Source organism: Schistocerca nitens, chromosome 7, assembly GCF_023898315.1.
Source record: "Schistocerca nitens isolate TAMUIC-IGC-003100 chromosome 7, iqSchNite1.1, whole genome shotgun sequence".
Lineage (NCBI taxonomy): Eukaryota > Metazoa > Arthropoda > Insecta > Orthoptera > Acrididae > Schistocerca > Schistocerca nitens.
In genome coordinates this window covers 278,095,607-278,114,439 of record NC_064620.1, presented here as the reverse complement: position 1 = coordinate 278,114,439, position 18,833 = coordinate 278,095,607, and the positions used below count along the sequence as shown (strand labels likewise).

The window sequence follows — 18,833 nt, the reverse complement described above, 5'->3', positions numbered from 1 at the left end:
CTTTGAGCCACTCACATATGTGGGAACCTATTCTGTATCGTCATACTTTTGTTAACATCCAGCAGTGGGACACCGTGTGTAATGCTTTTCAGAAATCTAGGAATTTGGAATTTGCCTATTGTCCTTCATCCCACAAATATACATACAGCTACATTGTTATGGCAATTTGGCTATACTGGACTAAGGGGTTATGTATGGGTAACATGGAGAAGAACAGGAAGGAACTAGGATAGAGGAATAGTCTGGTGTGGTGAATGCAGGGGTGGTGGAGAGCTAGTGGAGGGCGGGTCAGCAAGGGAACGGGATATGAATGGGCAAACTCACCCTGGAGCAGGCAAAAGGAAATCTCATGTGGTACACATGACATAGGAGGCATGGTGACAGCGGAATAGACCATAGGAATAAGGAAACCATGGAGACAATGGATTGAGTGTAGATAAGTCCAGTAATATTAATGTGAACGACATACAGGAATAGAGAAGAAGGTGGATTTGGAGCAGGGTCTATGAGAGATTGATGCAAGGGTGATTGTGGGCTCAAAGATTGTGTTGTAGGAACAGAAACATCCACACAATTCAGGGAAATTGGTACTGGGAGTAGGGTATATGGGGCACAGTTTGTGAAGCACCATTTTTGCTTCTGGATGGTCAACTTCTAGCGATACCTTGTCCATTATGCTAATGTAAGGTCTTCATAGTTAGACATTACCATCCCATTCTAATTTATATGTTGAACTTCTGTGCCACATTCACACATACTATTATTTCTCCAGCTATCCCACTAATAAAGTGCAAAGGACAACCCTCATTATTATTCAACACCACATTGAACAGGAATAGCTTAACCACATCCTGTGTCTTGGTTTTCTGTAACCTTTCCCAATACTAATTTCACAGTTGTTCCTGCAACACAGTACTGGATCCCGCAATCCCCGTGCCCTCAATCCTGGTAGCCTATCTCTTACACCCACCTCCATCCTTATCTGCACTCGTTTCTTGCCACCAACAGCTAACCCATCAATTAACTTCAATTTTTACACCTACTGATCGACATTCACTCTGTTCTCTCTGCTCTCTGTGATCTCTCTCTTCCTCTGTTCTAACCTGCTCTTGCTGTCTCCCTCAACTTATCCTTCCACTTCATCTGGTACCACAACCAGCTTCCATACCTGCAGCGTGATGAGCTCACTGGTGTAACATACACTGATAAGCCAAAACATTATGACCACCTACTTAATAGCATGTTGTTGTACCTATGGAACACAATACAGCAGTGATTCTGCATGGGATGCAGTCAACAAGACCTTTGTAGGTTTCTGGATGTATGTGGCACCAGATGTCTAGGCACATTTCCTGTAAGTTACAGGCCGGTGATTTGTGGGCACACAACTGGCGTACAATAGACTCCCAGATGTGTTCCATTGAGTTCAGATCAGGCAGATTTGTTGGCCAAAACATCAACATGCGTTCACTATCATACTTTTCAAACTACAGGAGCACAATTCTGGCTTTGTGACATGAATAGTTATCCTGCTGGAAGATATCATTACCACGAGGGAAGATGTCAAACATGAAGGAATACAGGTGGTCTGCAATAATGTACACGTAGGTTACATGCGTCATGGCACCTTTGATTGCTATCACATGCCCTGTTGTTGAATGTCTCTTGAATAGTGATGTGGAAATGGAAATGGATTAATAATTTCTTGAATAATTAGAAAAATTGATTGGAAAGAATAGTTGAAAAAACTTTGGAGGTAATTGATGAATCTGTGCACAATCTTGGGTGAACTTTAACTGATACCAATATAAACAGAGCTTTACTATCATTACATTCTAGGTCAATATCCACAATTTGCATTACGTACTGCTGCTTTCATTAGTGTACCTTACCAAATAATCATCGCAACCCTTGAAATTGTCGATCTGTCACACAGAGCACAATATTTTTAGTGTAATTAAATCAATTCAGTAGGTGCTTATCAAGTCTGAGTCATTATCTTCATATTAATTCCATTGTGTTTAGTCTTGATTGTGACAATGTCAATGCAGGTACGTTCCTCCAGATACCACGTAGATTATTCTTGTCTGCACTTGAACCTCTTGATGCACGATCTTGGTGGTGAGTGAAATGATGAACAGATAGGAGTTGACCTTATAACAGTGTGAATAAATATTGCTTTTCTAATAACTTTTTATAATACTTTTAATGAACGGTTAAAATACACATTTTTAACAATGCTGGTTTGACGGATCCGAGCACATGTCCGTATGCTTCCACTTCCCCAAACAAAAGGGTGAAGATACATGAATTAATAAATTGAAGAGCGTATTTCTTACTTTGTTTCATACAGATATTTAATGATGTGTCAAATCATTGTCCTTGCCACCAAACAACTCGTTAATTTACTTTTTATTGGCACCTTTGGCTTAGAGCTCATTCAGTTTACATATTTCTTATATATAAAAAAAGAAAAGAAAGAAAAATAATATGATTCAATACACTCTGTAGCATAATATTGACTCAATCAGTCTCTGTCCAACTCAGTTAGTCTCTGTTCATGGCATGGTGCACGTTTTGAGCAGCTCTTCGCCTGGATGACAGCATATCTGTACACAACCATCGACCTAGTATAACAAGAAATGTGATTCATCCAGTCACCGACATGATTCCATTGAGCCACAATACAATCTTGACCCTGTGGCCATTTCAGTTGTAATTGATAAAGTTTTTGGTTTAACGTGGGAACATGTAAGGGTCATCTGCTGCAGAGCACTATTTTCAATTGTTTGCTAAACTGTGTACTATAAAACCTTGGGGCCTATACGAGCCTTGTACACTTTCACCATATATGGCACAGAAAGCTGATTAGCATACTTCACAGAGCAGGCAAGCCGTCAGCGTCCACCTTGAGCAGTGAGGTGTGGATGTCCACCACCTGTCACTTATTTGTGGTTTAACTGTGCTTCAGCCACTTTTCACAGATGCTCACAACAGCAGCCTGTGAACAGCTGACCACCTTCACCATTTCTGAAATTCTCATTCCCAGGTGCCAAGCCATATCAATTGCCCTCTGTCAAAGCCACTTATGTCAGTGAATTTCCCAATTTGTGGCCCGTATCATTGATAGAATGATTCCCCATTCTTTTCTGGTCGTCTTAAATACGTCCCTTGCCACATCACATGCCCATAACACCACCAGGTCAATCTCATGGTGGGCAGTGATCATAATGTTTTGGCTAAGCAGTGCACGTACCACTTTCCTTGTTGGCCCTCCCTCCCTCCCCCCTCCCACCCTCCACTAGCGTTCCATCCCTTGTTTCCATCCCTCCCTTCCCCTGCCTTCCTTATTGCAACTACTGTTTAATACAGACTCTGGAACACAGTGCAGCGCAGCATTTTTCACGTTAACAAGTCATTGCCACATTTGAAAGGAATGAAAGAGAAAAAAGCCTACGACCACTTGGGGATCAAACTACAGACCTTTGTTCTTACAGTCTGACATTCACCTACTCAACCAGAAAACCACATGAGAATTTATGTATTTTATAATGAAGTATGGAGAAATTGATGAATGCATTCCTTTACGTACAGTGTAACTTTTATTTTTTTTCTTATATGTTGCATTGATTTTTTCAGTTGAGTGTGGCAAGTAAATATGAAGCTCTTGGAATGTTTTCTGCTGATGGTGAATATGTTGAGTTTACCCAAATTTTGGTGCTGGATGGACCAGTTGAACTCTGGCTGTGTGAACTTGGTAAGATGGAACAAATGTAACAATGAGATATTAAAGACTTTTTTACTTTTTTAAATTATATCTTATTTTTTATCATGTAATGATGAAGCAATGTTTATAAAAAGGATAGAAATATAAGAGGAAGAGACTCCCTAAAAGTACAACTATATCGTATTTTAAGAATGAAATCCAAGCAGTAGATAATGTACAGTTTTTGGATTTGCTTACCACACATTGCATTGGAAAACTCAAATACTAAACTTAGTCTATGACCTTAGGTTTACTATATTTAAATTATGCATATTGCAGCTATATGTAATTCAAAAATTAAGTAAAAAATGTTATTTCATTTATTTAGAATCACTAATGAGTTCATATATTGACATTTACAGAACTCAGCATGCAAATGCAATTCCCGTAGTACAGAAACATGATAAAAAGAGTGATATCTGGTGTATATTTTTAATAATTCAGTAGAATTTTCATTTTCAATCATTTGTTTTACAATTTGCTGTTTTTATAAGAAAAAGCCTCGATTTTGAATTCCATTATTATTTCACACAGTATATTTAACATTCTCTGGTAATTTTTTAGGAAGATGTGTAGCCATTATCTGACTCCTTTTTGAATTATGGTTAAAATATCAGCTGCTTGTAAAAGATATTTTTAGTAATGGTGCTTCAGTCACACTTTGGGTAAGTAAAGTAAGAGATATTGACAGTGACAATGACGTTAATGAGTATACGCATTGTGATGAATATGTCTTGTTGATATGTTTGTTAAAAGGTAATCTGAAATGTACTCTTTGATTACTGTTTTTCTGGATGGACTGCAGAAGAGAAAATGAAGATGCAGTATTTTAGGTTGTAATGATATGCATTTTTTTCATAAAGTTGCTAGATTGTTTTGTGAAGGAGATAATAGATTTTCATTGTAGAGATTTTCATTATTATGTGGCCTTGTAACTGGGAAAAGTAGAATGTTTTAACAGTACCTTGTAAATGTTTGCCACTGCCTGTCTGAGGTGAACTGCATTAATTTGGAATGTAATATGGCGTCAAGTGCCTTCCTTTTTATAATTTAATACACTTTATATGATTCAGATATATCACCTGGTATTATACAAGGGTCGTTCAATAAGTAATGCCCTGCAACGGTGTCCAACCCAATTTGGCGATGTGGTTCTGGGTTCTCAGACTTGTGTGCGGGCATGCATTATCGTGCTGGAGCAAGATTTCTGCTGGTTTCTTGTCCAATGAAACATGTTGGAAAAGGTTCTTAAGTTTATTCAGAGTCTTCACTCATGCCTCTGAATTGATGGTTGACCCTCGTGGCATCGCATCCATGAGAATGATGCCATGACAATCCCAGAAGACTGTCACCATGGATTTTCCGGCAGAGGGGGTTGTCTTGAATTTCTTCTTTTTTGGTGAATGAGGATGATGCCATTTCATGGACTGCCTTTTTGTTTCCGGTGCAAAGCGGTGCACCCAGGTTTCATCCTCTGTAACGATCTGACTGAAAGGCCTCTCCGTAGGTCTCAAAATGCTCCAACAATTCAGATGAAATAGCCTTTCTTTGAATCTTGTGGTCTGCTGTGAGCATTCATGGAACTCATCATGATTACCTCTTTGAATATCCAAGAGTCTCAGTCATTGCAGATGCACTTCCAATGCTGACCGACAGCTGTAGAGCCAATTGTCAAGTTGTGATATGCTGGTCAGCACAAATAATGGTATCCACATGATTCAACATCTCTGGAAAAGTGGCTGTGACAGGACGTTCTGAGCATGGCTGATCATGGAGCTCTGTTTCTGCATTTCCTCAGGCTGTAACTTTCTTTGCTCATCACCCAACTGTACTCCTATCAGCTGCAGTATTGCCATACACTGCACACAGACGTTTATGGGTGTTCACCACAATTTCTTTTTCTACACACAAGAATTCAATAACAGCACGCTGCTTGTAACATGAGTCATATGTAGACGCCATTTTGACACTGTACTACGGCTCTGCCTTCTGCCAGTATGGTTAGAAACTTCACTGGCTTCATATCAAATGTGAAGCTCCAACACGGATGTTTGTGTATGATTATTAATGGCTTTTTTTTTTTTTTTTAATGTGGTGCATTACTTATTGAACGACCCTCATGTAATCATTTGATTTGATTTATTTAATGTTTATTGACAGTTGAATCAGAAACACAGATAGATAACAATAATTAGATTCCAGAAATAATTCCAGATGAGGTGTATAAAGCTATTTGAGGTATAAAGAAAGTAAATGCCCCTTGGAGATAAAGGGTTTTCCATGGTAATGCCTAGAAATGGGAGAAAAGTAATTCAAAGAGAATGTGCAAATTAATTACAGAATGTCTACATAGGAAAATAACTTTCCTTTGCTGTAAACCCGCTTGCTGCTATAGATTTGGTTTTTGAATTCCATGCTGAGGTGGCCTTTTTATGTCTGCACTGCTTGCCAAATGCTGGTGCCTGTGATAATCAGATTTTTCGAAAGTTATTAGGTGAGAAAATTTGATTTTTGCACTCTTACAGTCTGATTTATTTACTTGATAAAGAACTGAATTTCTTTTTCATTATCTGTCATACTTGCTGAACTGCATTGAATTAAGTAAAACATTGCCTGTGCTGAGAGACAGCATTTTGGCTGATGTGATATACTTATAATCCAATTTTTTGAAAACTGTGAGGTGAAAGAATTTCACTTTTGCACCTATTACAGATTGGTATCTTCACTTGATGAAGAAGTGAATTTATTTTCATCATGTGTCTCACTTACTGCACTGTATAAAATTAAGTAAAACATTGCATGAAATTTTAAAGAATTTGCAGAGGTAAAAATGCATTGCATAAACATTGCATATGGTTGATGTTACCTCATACATTGCAGTGAATGAAATGTAGATAAGGTATCAAAATTTTATTATGAGAGTGAAATGATATCTCATTTTGTTCTCAAGTTATTGGGTTTTATATCCATTGGATGGTTGGGGGACTATTGGTGATCTGTGGTTCCTGGTTTACACACTATCTGATCAAAAGTATACGAACACCCCTGGATTGTGTAATATCAGCCACTAGATGTCACGAGAGGTGGCTGTGTGCTGGTATAAAAGGAGGTGAGAAGTGCTGTGTTGTCAGTAGGGAAGCAGTAACAGCAGAGTGGATCGGTCAGGAGTGATCAATGTCTTTGAATGTCGACTAGTCACTGGATGTCACCAGTGTAAAAAATCCATCAGGAGCATTTCGATCCACCTACTGTGTTAACTGTCGGTGATGTGACTGTGAAGTAAAAACATGAAGGAACAACCACAACTAAACGAGCGCCAGGTAGACCTCGTGTACTGACGGACAGAGACCATAGAGCATTTGGGAAGCTGGTTGTAAAAAATGACATGACAACAGCTCCTCATAAGCCACACATTTCTGCAGTCAGAACTAAGTGACACTTGAGGTGACACAAAGAGTGATGCCATTGGACAGTGGATGACTAAAACAAGTTATTTGGAGTGATGAATCATGAAATACCCTGTGGCAGTCTGTTTTAAGGGTTTGGGTTTGGTGAATTCCTGGAGAATGTTACCTGCCATCATGTGTTGTGCTGGCAGTGAGTTATGGAGGATGTGGTATGTTACAGGGGTATTTTTCGTGGTTAGGGAGTGGTACCCTTGTTGCACTTAAGAAAACACTAAATATGTAAGAATATGAACACATTTTATAAAATTTTATACCGCCTACAGTAGTGAATAGTTCAGATACAGTGATTGATTGCATCAGTATGACAATTCATGCTGTGATAAAGCAGCATCTGTGAGGGAATGGTTTGTGGACTGATCTCCCCAGAGTTATGATCTGAAGCTGATGGAATACCTTGTTGTTGTTGTGGTCTTCAGTCCTGAGACTGGTTTGATGCAGCTCTCCATGCTACTCTATCCTGTGCAAGCTTCGTCATCTCCCAATACCTACTGCAGCCAACATCCTTCTGAATCTGCTTAGTATATTCATCTCTTGGTCTCCCTCTACGATTTTTACCCTCCAGTACTAAATTGGTGATCCCTTGATGTCTCAGAACATGTCCTACCAACCGATTCCTTCTTCTAGTCAAGTTGTGCCACAAGCTCCTCTTCCCCCCGATTCTATTCAATACCTCCTCATTAGTTACGTGATCTACCCATCTAATCTTCAGCATTCCTCTGTAGCACCACATTTCGAAAGCTTCTGTTCTCTTCTTGTCTAAGCTATTTACCGTCCACACTTCACACTCCATACAAATACTTTCAGAAATGACTTCCTGACATTTAAATCTATGCTCGATGTTAACAAATTTTTCTTCTTCAGAAACGCTTTCCTTGCCATTGGCAGTCTACATTTTATATCCTCTCTGCTTCGACCATCATCAGTTATTTTTCTCCCCAAATAGCAAAACTCCTTTATTATTTTAAGTGTCTCATTTCCTAATCTAATTCCCTGAGCATCACCCGACTTAATTCGACTACATTCCATTATCCTCGTTTTGCTTTTGTTGATGTTCATCTTATACCCTCCTTTCAAGACACTGTCCATTCAGTTCAACTGCTCCTCCAAGTCCTTTGCTGTCTGACAGAATTACAATGTCGTCGTCGAACCTCAAAGTTTTTATTTCTTCTCCATGGATATTAATACCTACTCCAAACTTTTCTTTTGTTTCCTTTATTGCTTGCTCAATATACAGATTGAATAACATCGGGGATAGGCTACAACCCTGTCTCACTCCCTTCCCAACCAATGCTTCCCTTTCATACCCCTCGCCTCTTATAACTGCCATCTGCTTTCTGTACAAATTGTAAATAGCCTTTTGCTCCATGTATTTTACCCCTGCCATTTTTAGAATTTGAAAGAGAGTATTCCAATCAACATTGTCAAAAGCTTTCTCTAAGTCTACAAATGCTAGAAACGTAGGTTTGCCTTTCCTTAATCTTTCTTCTAAGACAAGTCGTAGGGTCAGTATTGCCTCACGTGTTCCAACATTTCTACGGAATCCAAACTGATCTTCCCCGAGGTTGGCTTCTATCAGTTTCTCCATTCGTCGTAAAGAATTCGCGTTAGTATTTTGCAGCTGTGACTTATTAAACTGATAGTTTGGTAATTTTCACATCTGTCAACACCTGCTTTCTTTGGGATTGGAATTATTATATTCTTCTTGAAGTCTGAGGGTATTTCGCCTGTCTCATACATCTTGATCACCAGATGGTAGAGTTTTGTCATGACTGGCTCTCCCAAGGCCATCAGTAGTTCTAATGGAATGTTGTCTACTCCCGGGGCCTTGTTTCGACTCAGGTCTTTCAGTGCTCTGTCAAACTCTTCATGCAGTATCGTATCTCCCATTTCATCTTCATCTACATCCTCTTCCATTTCCATAATATTGTCCTCTATATACTCCTTCCACCTTTCTGCTTTCACTTCTTTGCTTAGAACTGAGTTCCCATCAAAGCTCTTGATATTCATGCAAGTGGTTCTCCTTTCTCCAAAGGTTTCTTTAATTTTCCTGTATGCACTATCTATCTTACCCCTAGTGAGATAAGCCTCTACATCCTTACATTTGTCCTCTAGCCATCCCTGCTTAGCCATTTTGCACTTCCTGTCGATCTCACTTTTGAGACGTTTGTATTCCTTTTTGCCTGCTTCATTTACTGCATTTTTATATTTTCTCCTTTCATCAATTAAATTCAATATTTCTTCTGTTACCCAAGGGTTTCTACTAGCCCTCGTCTTTTTAGCTACTTGATCCTCTGCTGCCTTCACTACTTCATCCCTCAAAGCTACCCATTCTTCTTCTACTTTATTTCTTTCCCTCATTCCTGTCAATTGTTCCCTTATGCTCTCTCTAAAACTCTGTACAACCTCTGGTTCTTTCAATTTATCCAGGTCCCATCGCCTTAAATTCCCACCTTTTTGCAGTTTCTTCAGTTTTAATCTACAGTTCATAACCAATAGATTGTGGTCAGAGTCCACATCTGCCCCTGGAAATGTCTTACAATTTAAAACCTGGTTCCTAAATCTCTGTCTTACCATTTATAATCTATCTGATACATTTTAGTATCTCCAGGGTTCTTCCATGTATACAACCTTCTTTCATGATTCTCAAACCAAGTGTTAGCTATGATTAAGTTATGCTCTGTGCAAAATTCTACCAGGTGGCATCCTGTTTCATTTCTTAGCTCCAATCCATATTCACCTACTATGTTTCCTTTTCTCCCTTTTCCTACTCTTGAATTCCAGTCACCCATGACTATTAAATTTTCATCTCCCTTCACTACCTGAATAATTTCTTTTATCTCATCATACACTTCATCAATTTCTTCGTCATCTGCAGAGCTAGTTGGCATATAAACTTGTACTACTGTAGTAGGCGTGGGCCTCGTGTCTATCTTGGCCACAATAATGCGTTCACTATGCTGTTTGTAGTAGTAGCTTACCCATACACCTATTTTATTATTCATTATTAATCCTAGTCCTGCATTACCCCTATTTGTTTTGGTATTTATAACCCTGTATTCACCTGACCAAAAGTCTTGTTCCTCCAGCCACCGAACTTCACTAATTCCCACTATATCTAACTTTAACCTATCCATTTCCCTTTTTTAAATTTTCTAACCTACCTGCCCGATTAAGGGATCTGACATTCCACGCTCCGATCCGTAGAACGCCAGTTTTCTTTCTCCTGATAACAACGTCCTCTTGAGTAGTCCTCGCCCGGAGATCTGAATGGGGGACTATTTTACCTCTGGAATATTTTACCCAAGAGGACGCCATCATCATTTAATGATACAGTAAAACTGCATACCTTAGGTATGAATTAGAACATTGGGTTCATTCCAGATCCCAGCATCCAATGTCAGTACCTGCCATTTGTCTACAGACATTCAGACACTTCATTGAAAGTTTCTCCAGCAGATTTGAAGCCATCATAATGGTGGAGTGTGGGCACACACCATATTAGTGCCCAGGTGTCCAGATACTTTTGGTTTGATAGTGTATATACTATTGCATCTGTAACCCTCCAGTTGAAAGTGACTGGGCATCATAGGATTCTGTATGTTGACTGGATGACAGGAACAAGGAAGGCATGCCAAGTGCAATTGCTAGGAATATTCATTGCAAATTTATACTGTTTGTCATTGCCAAATTCAGTATGAGCTGCCATTATGATATTCTGCACTTACATGTTAGCTGATAGTGACTGTGGCTTATAAGTACGTCCTGTTGCCTCCAAGGTAATGCTCACAGTGCATGGTAGAGCTGCTACACAAGTGTGGTTGGCCTACAAGACAGAAAGAGTATAACCTCCCTCATGTTTCATGTTGGTCCACAGCTTTGCTTTCTTGACAGGTTCTGTGATTTTTCTTTCAGTGGTAAGTGACACTCTGGCAAAGACACTCAACTGTTTCAACTGAGTGGATCTGGCTCAGTCATCTTTATGTTGTGCCACTGCTGATTTCATACACTGACCAAGCTGTGTGTACTACTTGTGCTCCCCATTACTTATGCTTATAGGATGCCCTGTACCACAGAATTCTGTCCTGTGATACTTATTTAAGGTGTCTCATGTTTTGTGATTGCTGTATCACAGTTTCATTCCCCCTCAGCATAGAATCTTGTCCACCCTGCCACTAAAACCTTGTATATATATAGGTGATTTGCCACAGCTGTTGTTGCTGGTTGCTTTTGACCTTGTCTCTCTTTTTCAGCAGCTTTCCTTATAGTACTTTTGTTACATTCACTTTCCATGAAAGAGTGTTCTAGCTTCTGAAGTCAGACCTCTATGCTATTGGTCCTGTTGATTTGTCGTGCTGTCACATTAATGTGTGAATAACTTAGGTTGTTTTGATTTGGGTTGTGGTTGTCTGTGCATGTTCACTTCCTGAACAATGTGTTTCCAAGTTTCACATTGTGTATCCTGTAGACCTCGACGTCCAGCAAAAATAGCACATCATCCTTTTCTGTTTCCACTGTGAACTATGTTTTACAATGCTGTTGTAGCTGGTAATAGCATTGTGTGTTTTCTTCTCTGCACAAATGATGAATGTGTGTCACCCACATATCAAAACTAACATTTATGGTGCATGAATAGCAGAAGAGAGTGATGCTTCCATAAATAATTCTCCAGGTATTGGTAACAGTGGGGACCCGATTTCCACACAGTGTATCTGATAATAAAATTGACATCCCAGCTGAAGGAAGTGTTCAACAGACAGTGCCACACAAAGCCACAAAGATGTCTTAGTTTGTTCATTAAGAACTTCACTTACAGGTATGTTGGTGAATTAATGTCATAAACTTTGGGCCTTAATGGGTATGCTTCCTTGTTTACCTTAGGTACTCTGTAGATCCTTGGTATGTACTTTGTAGATCCTTGGTGTTGTTGGAACTTAGATGATGGCTCTTCTTCTTGTGTCACATTGCATTGTGAACTCATTTATAGCATGCATGTGTCTAATTATCTTAGCAGTAGAGTCACTCGTATGTTCTTTATATGTGGGGTTTTTGATGAGGCCCCTCATTCTGGCATCATAGTCCACTGTGTCATAATAATGAACATTTTGCCCTTGTCAGACTGTAATACTGAAATTTCCCGACAGTTCTTCAGTTCAAACATGACATTCCATTTTTCCTTAGAGATATTATCTTGTGGCATCTTAGCTCATGGCTGGGTCCTGACTGTGCTTTGTCTAGTCTTCTCTGCTTCTGACCGTAGTATTATAGGTCATGTAGTGAGGCTACCACTGACTATATCATTTCTTATATTATTTCTTTTGTGAGGACCTAGTTTGGAGACACTGTGAAGTTGAGCCCTTTGGATAGCACTTCCACACCTGTGTCACTGAGGGTATTACTGAGGATGTTCATTATTGTTTGTCCAATGTGAACATGGTGTATTACTTTCCCATTGCAGGAGTCTACAAGCTTAGCTGTGGCTGTGGCTTGGTCTGTTTTGATGAGACAGAATGCCTTATAAACACACATATTGTGAATCACAAGTGGTGTATGAGGGTTGATCAACAAACAAAGTCACCAGCAGCAAATCATAAAGACTAGTGTGTTTGGTGCATACAATTTAAACAAACAAATGTCTTAGTCAAGCAGCCAGTTGCCACGAAACAAAAAATCAGAGAAGCTTATGTATCTTGACCATAATCTTCCTTCCAGTGATGCTCAGTATTCTAGAAGGGGCATTCAGTAACTAATGCAACATATTTTTTTTCTGAAAGCAGGCTTTTTTTCTTCAGGATTCCAATACACCAAATTGATCCTCACTCTTTTGCTACAAAATTCTATTTTTAAACATATCTCAATTGCTCCCATGGTACCTCTTTAGTGGTTTTCACATTGGAGCTAATGTCTGTAGCAATAACCTCCCTGTCATCCATGTACTGCTTTCCATGGAGTGCATCCTTCAGTGAGCCAAACAGATGGAAGTTGAAAGGTGCGAGATCCGGGCTGTTGGATGGGTGATCTGGGCTGTAATGTGGATGAGGAAGAAGAGTCCACTGAAGTTTTGTGAGCTCTTATTGAGCTCGTAATTTGCAAGCTATTCTGCACAGATGGTACATTGTTACTCTTTATGATCTGTGTGAGGCCTTTCTGTGTGATGGAGAAAGAGAAGCTCATTTGTATTTTTGTGGTAATGAACATGCTGAAGTTGTTTCATCAATTTCTTGAGGGTAGCACAATACACATCAGAGTTGATCGTTGCACCACAAGTGAGGACATCAAACAGAATGACCCCTTAAGAGTCCCAGATGGCAATCGCCATGATTTAGTGGCTGAAGATGTGGTTTTGAAATTTTTCTTCGGAGGATAGGTGGTGTGGCACCGTTTTCTTTCCTGCTGGAAGTGATGAACTCATGTTTCATTGCCTGTGATGATGTTTGACAAAAATTGTAACGATTAGCCTCGTAATTTGCAAGCTATTCTGCACAGATGGTACATTGCTACTCTTCATGATCTGCTGTTAGGCAGTGAGGAACCCAGTGGGCGCACAACTTTGAGTAACCCAGCTGATGGACCAGTGTGTCAGCACTACCAACAGAGTCATCCAGTTGAGCAGCTAGGTGTGTGATGGGAATGTCTGTATGTTCCAACATTGCAGGGCACCCGGGAGATCTGATGGGTTTGCGCGACCTTGTTGCGAAGATGACAGACGCCTCACACAATGACTCACCATGCTTTTGTTCACTTCAGAGTCTCAGTAGACATTCTGCAAGCAGCTATGAATATCTGTGGTGCTCTGGCTTTCTGCCAAAAGAAACACAGTGACTGCTCTCTGTTTGGAACGTGCCTCCTTTACAGATGCTATTTTGAAGGCTACATACAGCTCCACCACCTATCGGAGATTCATGAAACTATAGGGGTGAAGTGGGAATATTCTAGATGTCTCACAACAAATTCCGCATTCTTTCAACTGAAATTGGCTTTGGGGGGGGGGGGGGGGGGAAGACATGTTGCTCTACTTATTGCATATCCCTTGTAGTATATTAGGGGCCTTTGAGAAGAAAGTTACACATTATTGCAGAAGGCCAAGTAATTTTTATTGCATGTTTCACTACACTTTCCAAAAAGATGAAAATCACATGACACAATATCTGGACTTCCCGTCAGATGATTCCAAACTTCTTGTTGAAAAGGTTGAAAGGAAGCATTGTTGTGCTAGAGAACAATGCATAATTTTCCATGTTCCTTTTTCTTTATGCAGTTGTGTAGCAATGTCAGTTTTGCATATAATGATTTTTTATTAATGATTGTGCCCTTTGCATAAACTCTGTGTATACAACTCCTTCACAGTCAAAGAAAATGGTGACCATGACCTTCCCTACTGGTGGTGCAACCTTGCATTTCCTCCGCAGAGACGAGGAGGTGCGTGTATTCGTTAGATACTCTTGTAATTGCAAGTGTGGAATGATGGACGCATGTCTCATTGCCTGTAATGATGTTGATTAGGAAATTATTTTCACCCACAGAGTAATGGTCAGGGATGTCCAGAGATGCTGGGACATTGCATCTTCGTGCACAGGTGACAGTGACTGCGTAATCCAGGGTGAGCACAATTTCTTATACTTCAGGTGACCTCAAACGATGGAATCAGCACAGCCTATTGATTTGTGCAAATGCTGAACAATGTCTACAATAGTCACTCTACAATATCTGCAATTAGATTCCTTGATTACCTGCACATTTTCATTTGTGGTTGGTGTTGACGGTCTTCCTTCACGATCTGCATCACTCGTGTGTGTGTGTGTGTGTGTGTGTGTGTGTGTGTGTGTGTGTGTGTGTGGAGCCTTAGTCAAGTTGTTGGCACCATTTCACTATAGCAGGATACTACATTGCATTTGGTCCATATACCTCCAGCATTTTGTTGAGAATCTGTGTGTAATTTAGATGTTTTACCAACAGTAATCATACTGTCCCACATACTTCAGTTTAATCGTATTGTCCCACATACTTCAGTTTTGGAGTAAGCTCCCAGTTGCTGTGCTATTTCACTCACACAATGTGATTCATCTGGTATCCGTTCCACATCATAACTGTGTGTGCAGGAAAACCAGAACGTGTACTCTCTTCTGAAAATGTGTTCTAGAGTGGGATGAAAAGTGTTACTTTCTGAAGTCCCTACATAGTTGTCATCAGTATTACCATTATCATTAGCACTAATATCATCCTGTTCTTGCTCCATTTCAGAGTTCGAGCCCTTAGGCATTTAGATTCCATAACATTTTACTTTCTGCCTTACTTATTTTTAGACTTGGATGATTCCTCTTGGTGGCCATTCCTTTAGAACTTTACACTGTTCGCTTACTGCTTTAATATTTAATTTTTATAAAACTGTTTCTTGTTTTATACTTTTTATGTTTTAAATGAAAAGATGCTCTACTGCACTGAGGTTTCACACCACAAAAAGACAACATAGACGTAGAAACCTTTGTACATTGCTGTTTTGAGGGTCTGGGCAATTTCTGTTGTGAGAACAAATGGGGTTGTGCAGTGATGAAGACACTGGACTCACATTTTGGAGGACAGCAGTTAAATTCCATTCCTACATCCCAGTGTATGTTTTCCAAGGTTTCCTTAAAGCAAATACTGGGCGGTTCCTTTGGAAAGGATACAGCTGCTTTCCATCCCCAAATTCTCTGATCAAAGCTTTCAGATTATTTTCTAAAGAATACTTCATCAACAACATCTTAAACCCCATCTACCTTGCTTTTTTCCTTTATTTTGAGAGGGTTACATTCTTAGAGTATGATGTAAAAAATTGAAGATTTGTGCAAATCTGAGTTAAGATTTTTGTGAAATATGATATTAATCCTCACCTTAGACTAGTGCATATTGGCTGTAAAGCTGTTCAGATGAAGTCAGTGTTTCTTACAATAAAACTTTCTATGTCCCACAACATTACTGGTTGAAAATATTGAAAATATTATTTAATATTTCTACTCTTCCTCCTCTGCTTCATCCACTTTTCCTGCTTTATTTGTTAAGAAATTTTCAGAGTGGAACTTTTTACTCTACAATTGCTTGTGTGCTGTGACATTTTATGTCTTGAGACATGTTCTATGTAGGCACACTAACATCTGTCACAAAGATTATGTGCCTGTCTTTTACAGATGCTTTTGGATGAATTTTTTGAACCATTTTTATATTTTGTTTCAGAAAGGACTATGCGTTGCACTTTAAGAATTCAGTTGAAAAACTGCAGAGCTTCACTCAGAAAAAATTTGACAAAAAGAGATGTTTGGATAAAAGATTGGCCAGGTCAAATGTGTATTACTTCCAGTCAGGTGAGTTTTGGTCACTGCATTGATTACATTCCATCATAGGTCACGATTAGAAAGCATTTCAGATGAGGAGTATTTACAATGGAATGGAAATATTTTGTATAAACAGATCCAGTGGACTACAGACTGTACACGCACATTAATGTATTGTAAAGTTCTGGAAACAAGAAGCCCATTGAAGAAGCTCAGACGAAAGCAGGTATTCTATATTTGTCAACCATTTCTATAACTTTTATTGTCTGATTTATTTGGCTATTATTGTAGTGGGTATTTTTAATTTGAAATGTGCTGTGGCTAATTATGTGTCTGCACTTTTAGAATCAAGTTTTGGGCAAATTCTCAGATGCTATCAGGGGCAGCCTTACAAAAATACAAAGACTCAAAGTAGTAGCTTTGGTTACTATTGAAATTCATGCAAGAGATGTGATTGACAAAATGTACAGATCCAGTAAGTAGTTAAATGTTTCTAAACAATAAAAAAATTAAGAATTGCTGTGGAACGGATGTTTAATTAAATGTTGTAATCCTTTTAGATTGCATGGATGTAACAGCATTTGAATGGTTGTCCCAGCTACGGTTTTATTGGGACCGTGAAATTGATGATTGTGTTATACGTCAAACTAACACATATTTTAACTATGGATATGAGTATCTGGGAAATTCTGGCAGACTTGTGATAACACCACTCACAGACAGGTATCAGATTTTCTTCAAAAAGTACATAGATAGACTTTTTATATATTTAGTTCTGTATGTACAAATTGCTATGATGTTGCTGCTCTCTCTCTCTCTCTCTCTCTCTCTCTCTCTCTCTCTCTCCTTCCCTCCCACTCTCCCTCTCTCTCTATGTGTGTGTGTGTGTTAATAAATTACTATTATTGTTCTTTTTGCATGTTTACCATCTACAGTATTTTACAAGAAAATACTTTTTCATTCTCAAAGACGGCATGAAAACTGTTGCAAACCTTTCTTTTCTTTTATCTCTCTCTTGATACATCTTCCTTATAATTCCTGGTGAAAGGATGACACCAGCTGGCTATCTGAGAAGGTAAAAATCTGCTGCATGACAAATTATTTTGCATTTTGATTTATTTCATATATGAAAAGTCTCTGTGCATAAGAGGAGAAAGGCCTATGGAGACTGAGTAATTTTGCTCATAATGACAAGTGCTGATTATCAATATTTTATGTGCACAATCAAACAAACCACAGAGAAACCACATAGCAACTACAGTAACCATTCCTGACTGTAATTACTGAGCAGTCCAACGATTGACGAAGGTCTGTGTGAATGATATCCCAGTGACTTTGCTGTGAGGTGTATCTGTGTTCTTTGATTAACTGAACAAACTTTTGGTTGAATTTAAATAAAATTTATTTTTTGGTACAATATGATGCTGCTAACAATTATTCTATTATGTAAGAAGAGTTTGAGCCACTCATGTATCTGAGAATCTATTCCATATGCTCGTACCTTCATTAACAGTCTGCAGTGGGATACTGTGTCAGGTGCTTTTGGGAAATCTAGAAATATGGAATCTGCCTGCTGCCCTTCATCCATAATTTATAGCAAATCTACATCTACATCTATACTCTGATAATTGAGGTGCATGGCAGAGTGTACATCCCATTGCACCAGTTATTATCGTTTCTTCCCATTCCATTAAGTTATGGAGTGCAGGAAGAATGATGGTTTCAATGTCTCTGTGCTTGCAGTAATTATTTTTAACCTTATCCTCTCAATCCCTATCTGAGCGATATATAGGGGATTGTAATATATTCCTCGTCATCATGTAAACCGGGTTCTTCAGACTTTCTTAATAGACTTTCTCAGGACAGTTTACATCTATCTTTAAGTCTTACAGTTCAATTTTTCAGTGTCTCTGTGACACTCTCCCACAGATTAAACGAACCTACTATCGATAAAACTTGTCCACACAATAGCAGTGTTACCTGGTGAGGAATGGGTGCTACACAAACTCACACATGGTGCATGTAGTATCAGTGAGTGTGTGATCCATCTGAGTTCGACCAGTGGCAGATTGTGATGGCCCAAAGGCTCAGCATGAACATTTCAGAATACAACTTGTCGGGTGTTCACGAGGAGCGCTGTGGTGAGTGTTTTCAACACATGGTGAAACCATATCCAGACGTGGGGTTTGCGTGACCACCCCTCATCACAGATGTCGGATGTTGTAGGCTGGGCAGACTACTAAGACAGGACAGGTGGTGAACTGTGGTGGAACTTACATCAGACTTTATGCTGGA

At 39.2% G+C, this 18,833-nt stretch overlaps 1 protein-coding gene across 1 annotated transcript in view; it reads left to right on the top strand.

The window, feature by feature from the left end:
• The window catches only part of LOC126195572 (dynein axonemal heavy chain 2), a 957,657-nt gene that overhangs the window by 314,805 nt on the left and 624,019 nt on the right, over positions 1 to 18,833 (top strand). The window contains 5 exon segments of the mRNA XM_049934198.1: positions 3,640 to 3,757; positions 16,441 to 16,568; positions 16,675 to 16,764; positions 16,884 to 17,013; positions 17,099 to 17,261. Of these exon segments, the coding sequence (XP_049790155.1) occupies positions 3,640 to 3,757; positions 16,441 to 16,568; positions 16,675 to 16,764; positions 16,884 to 17,013; positions 17,099 to 17,261 (629 nt within the window).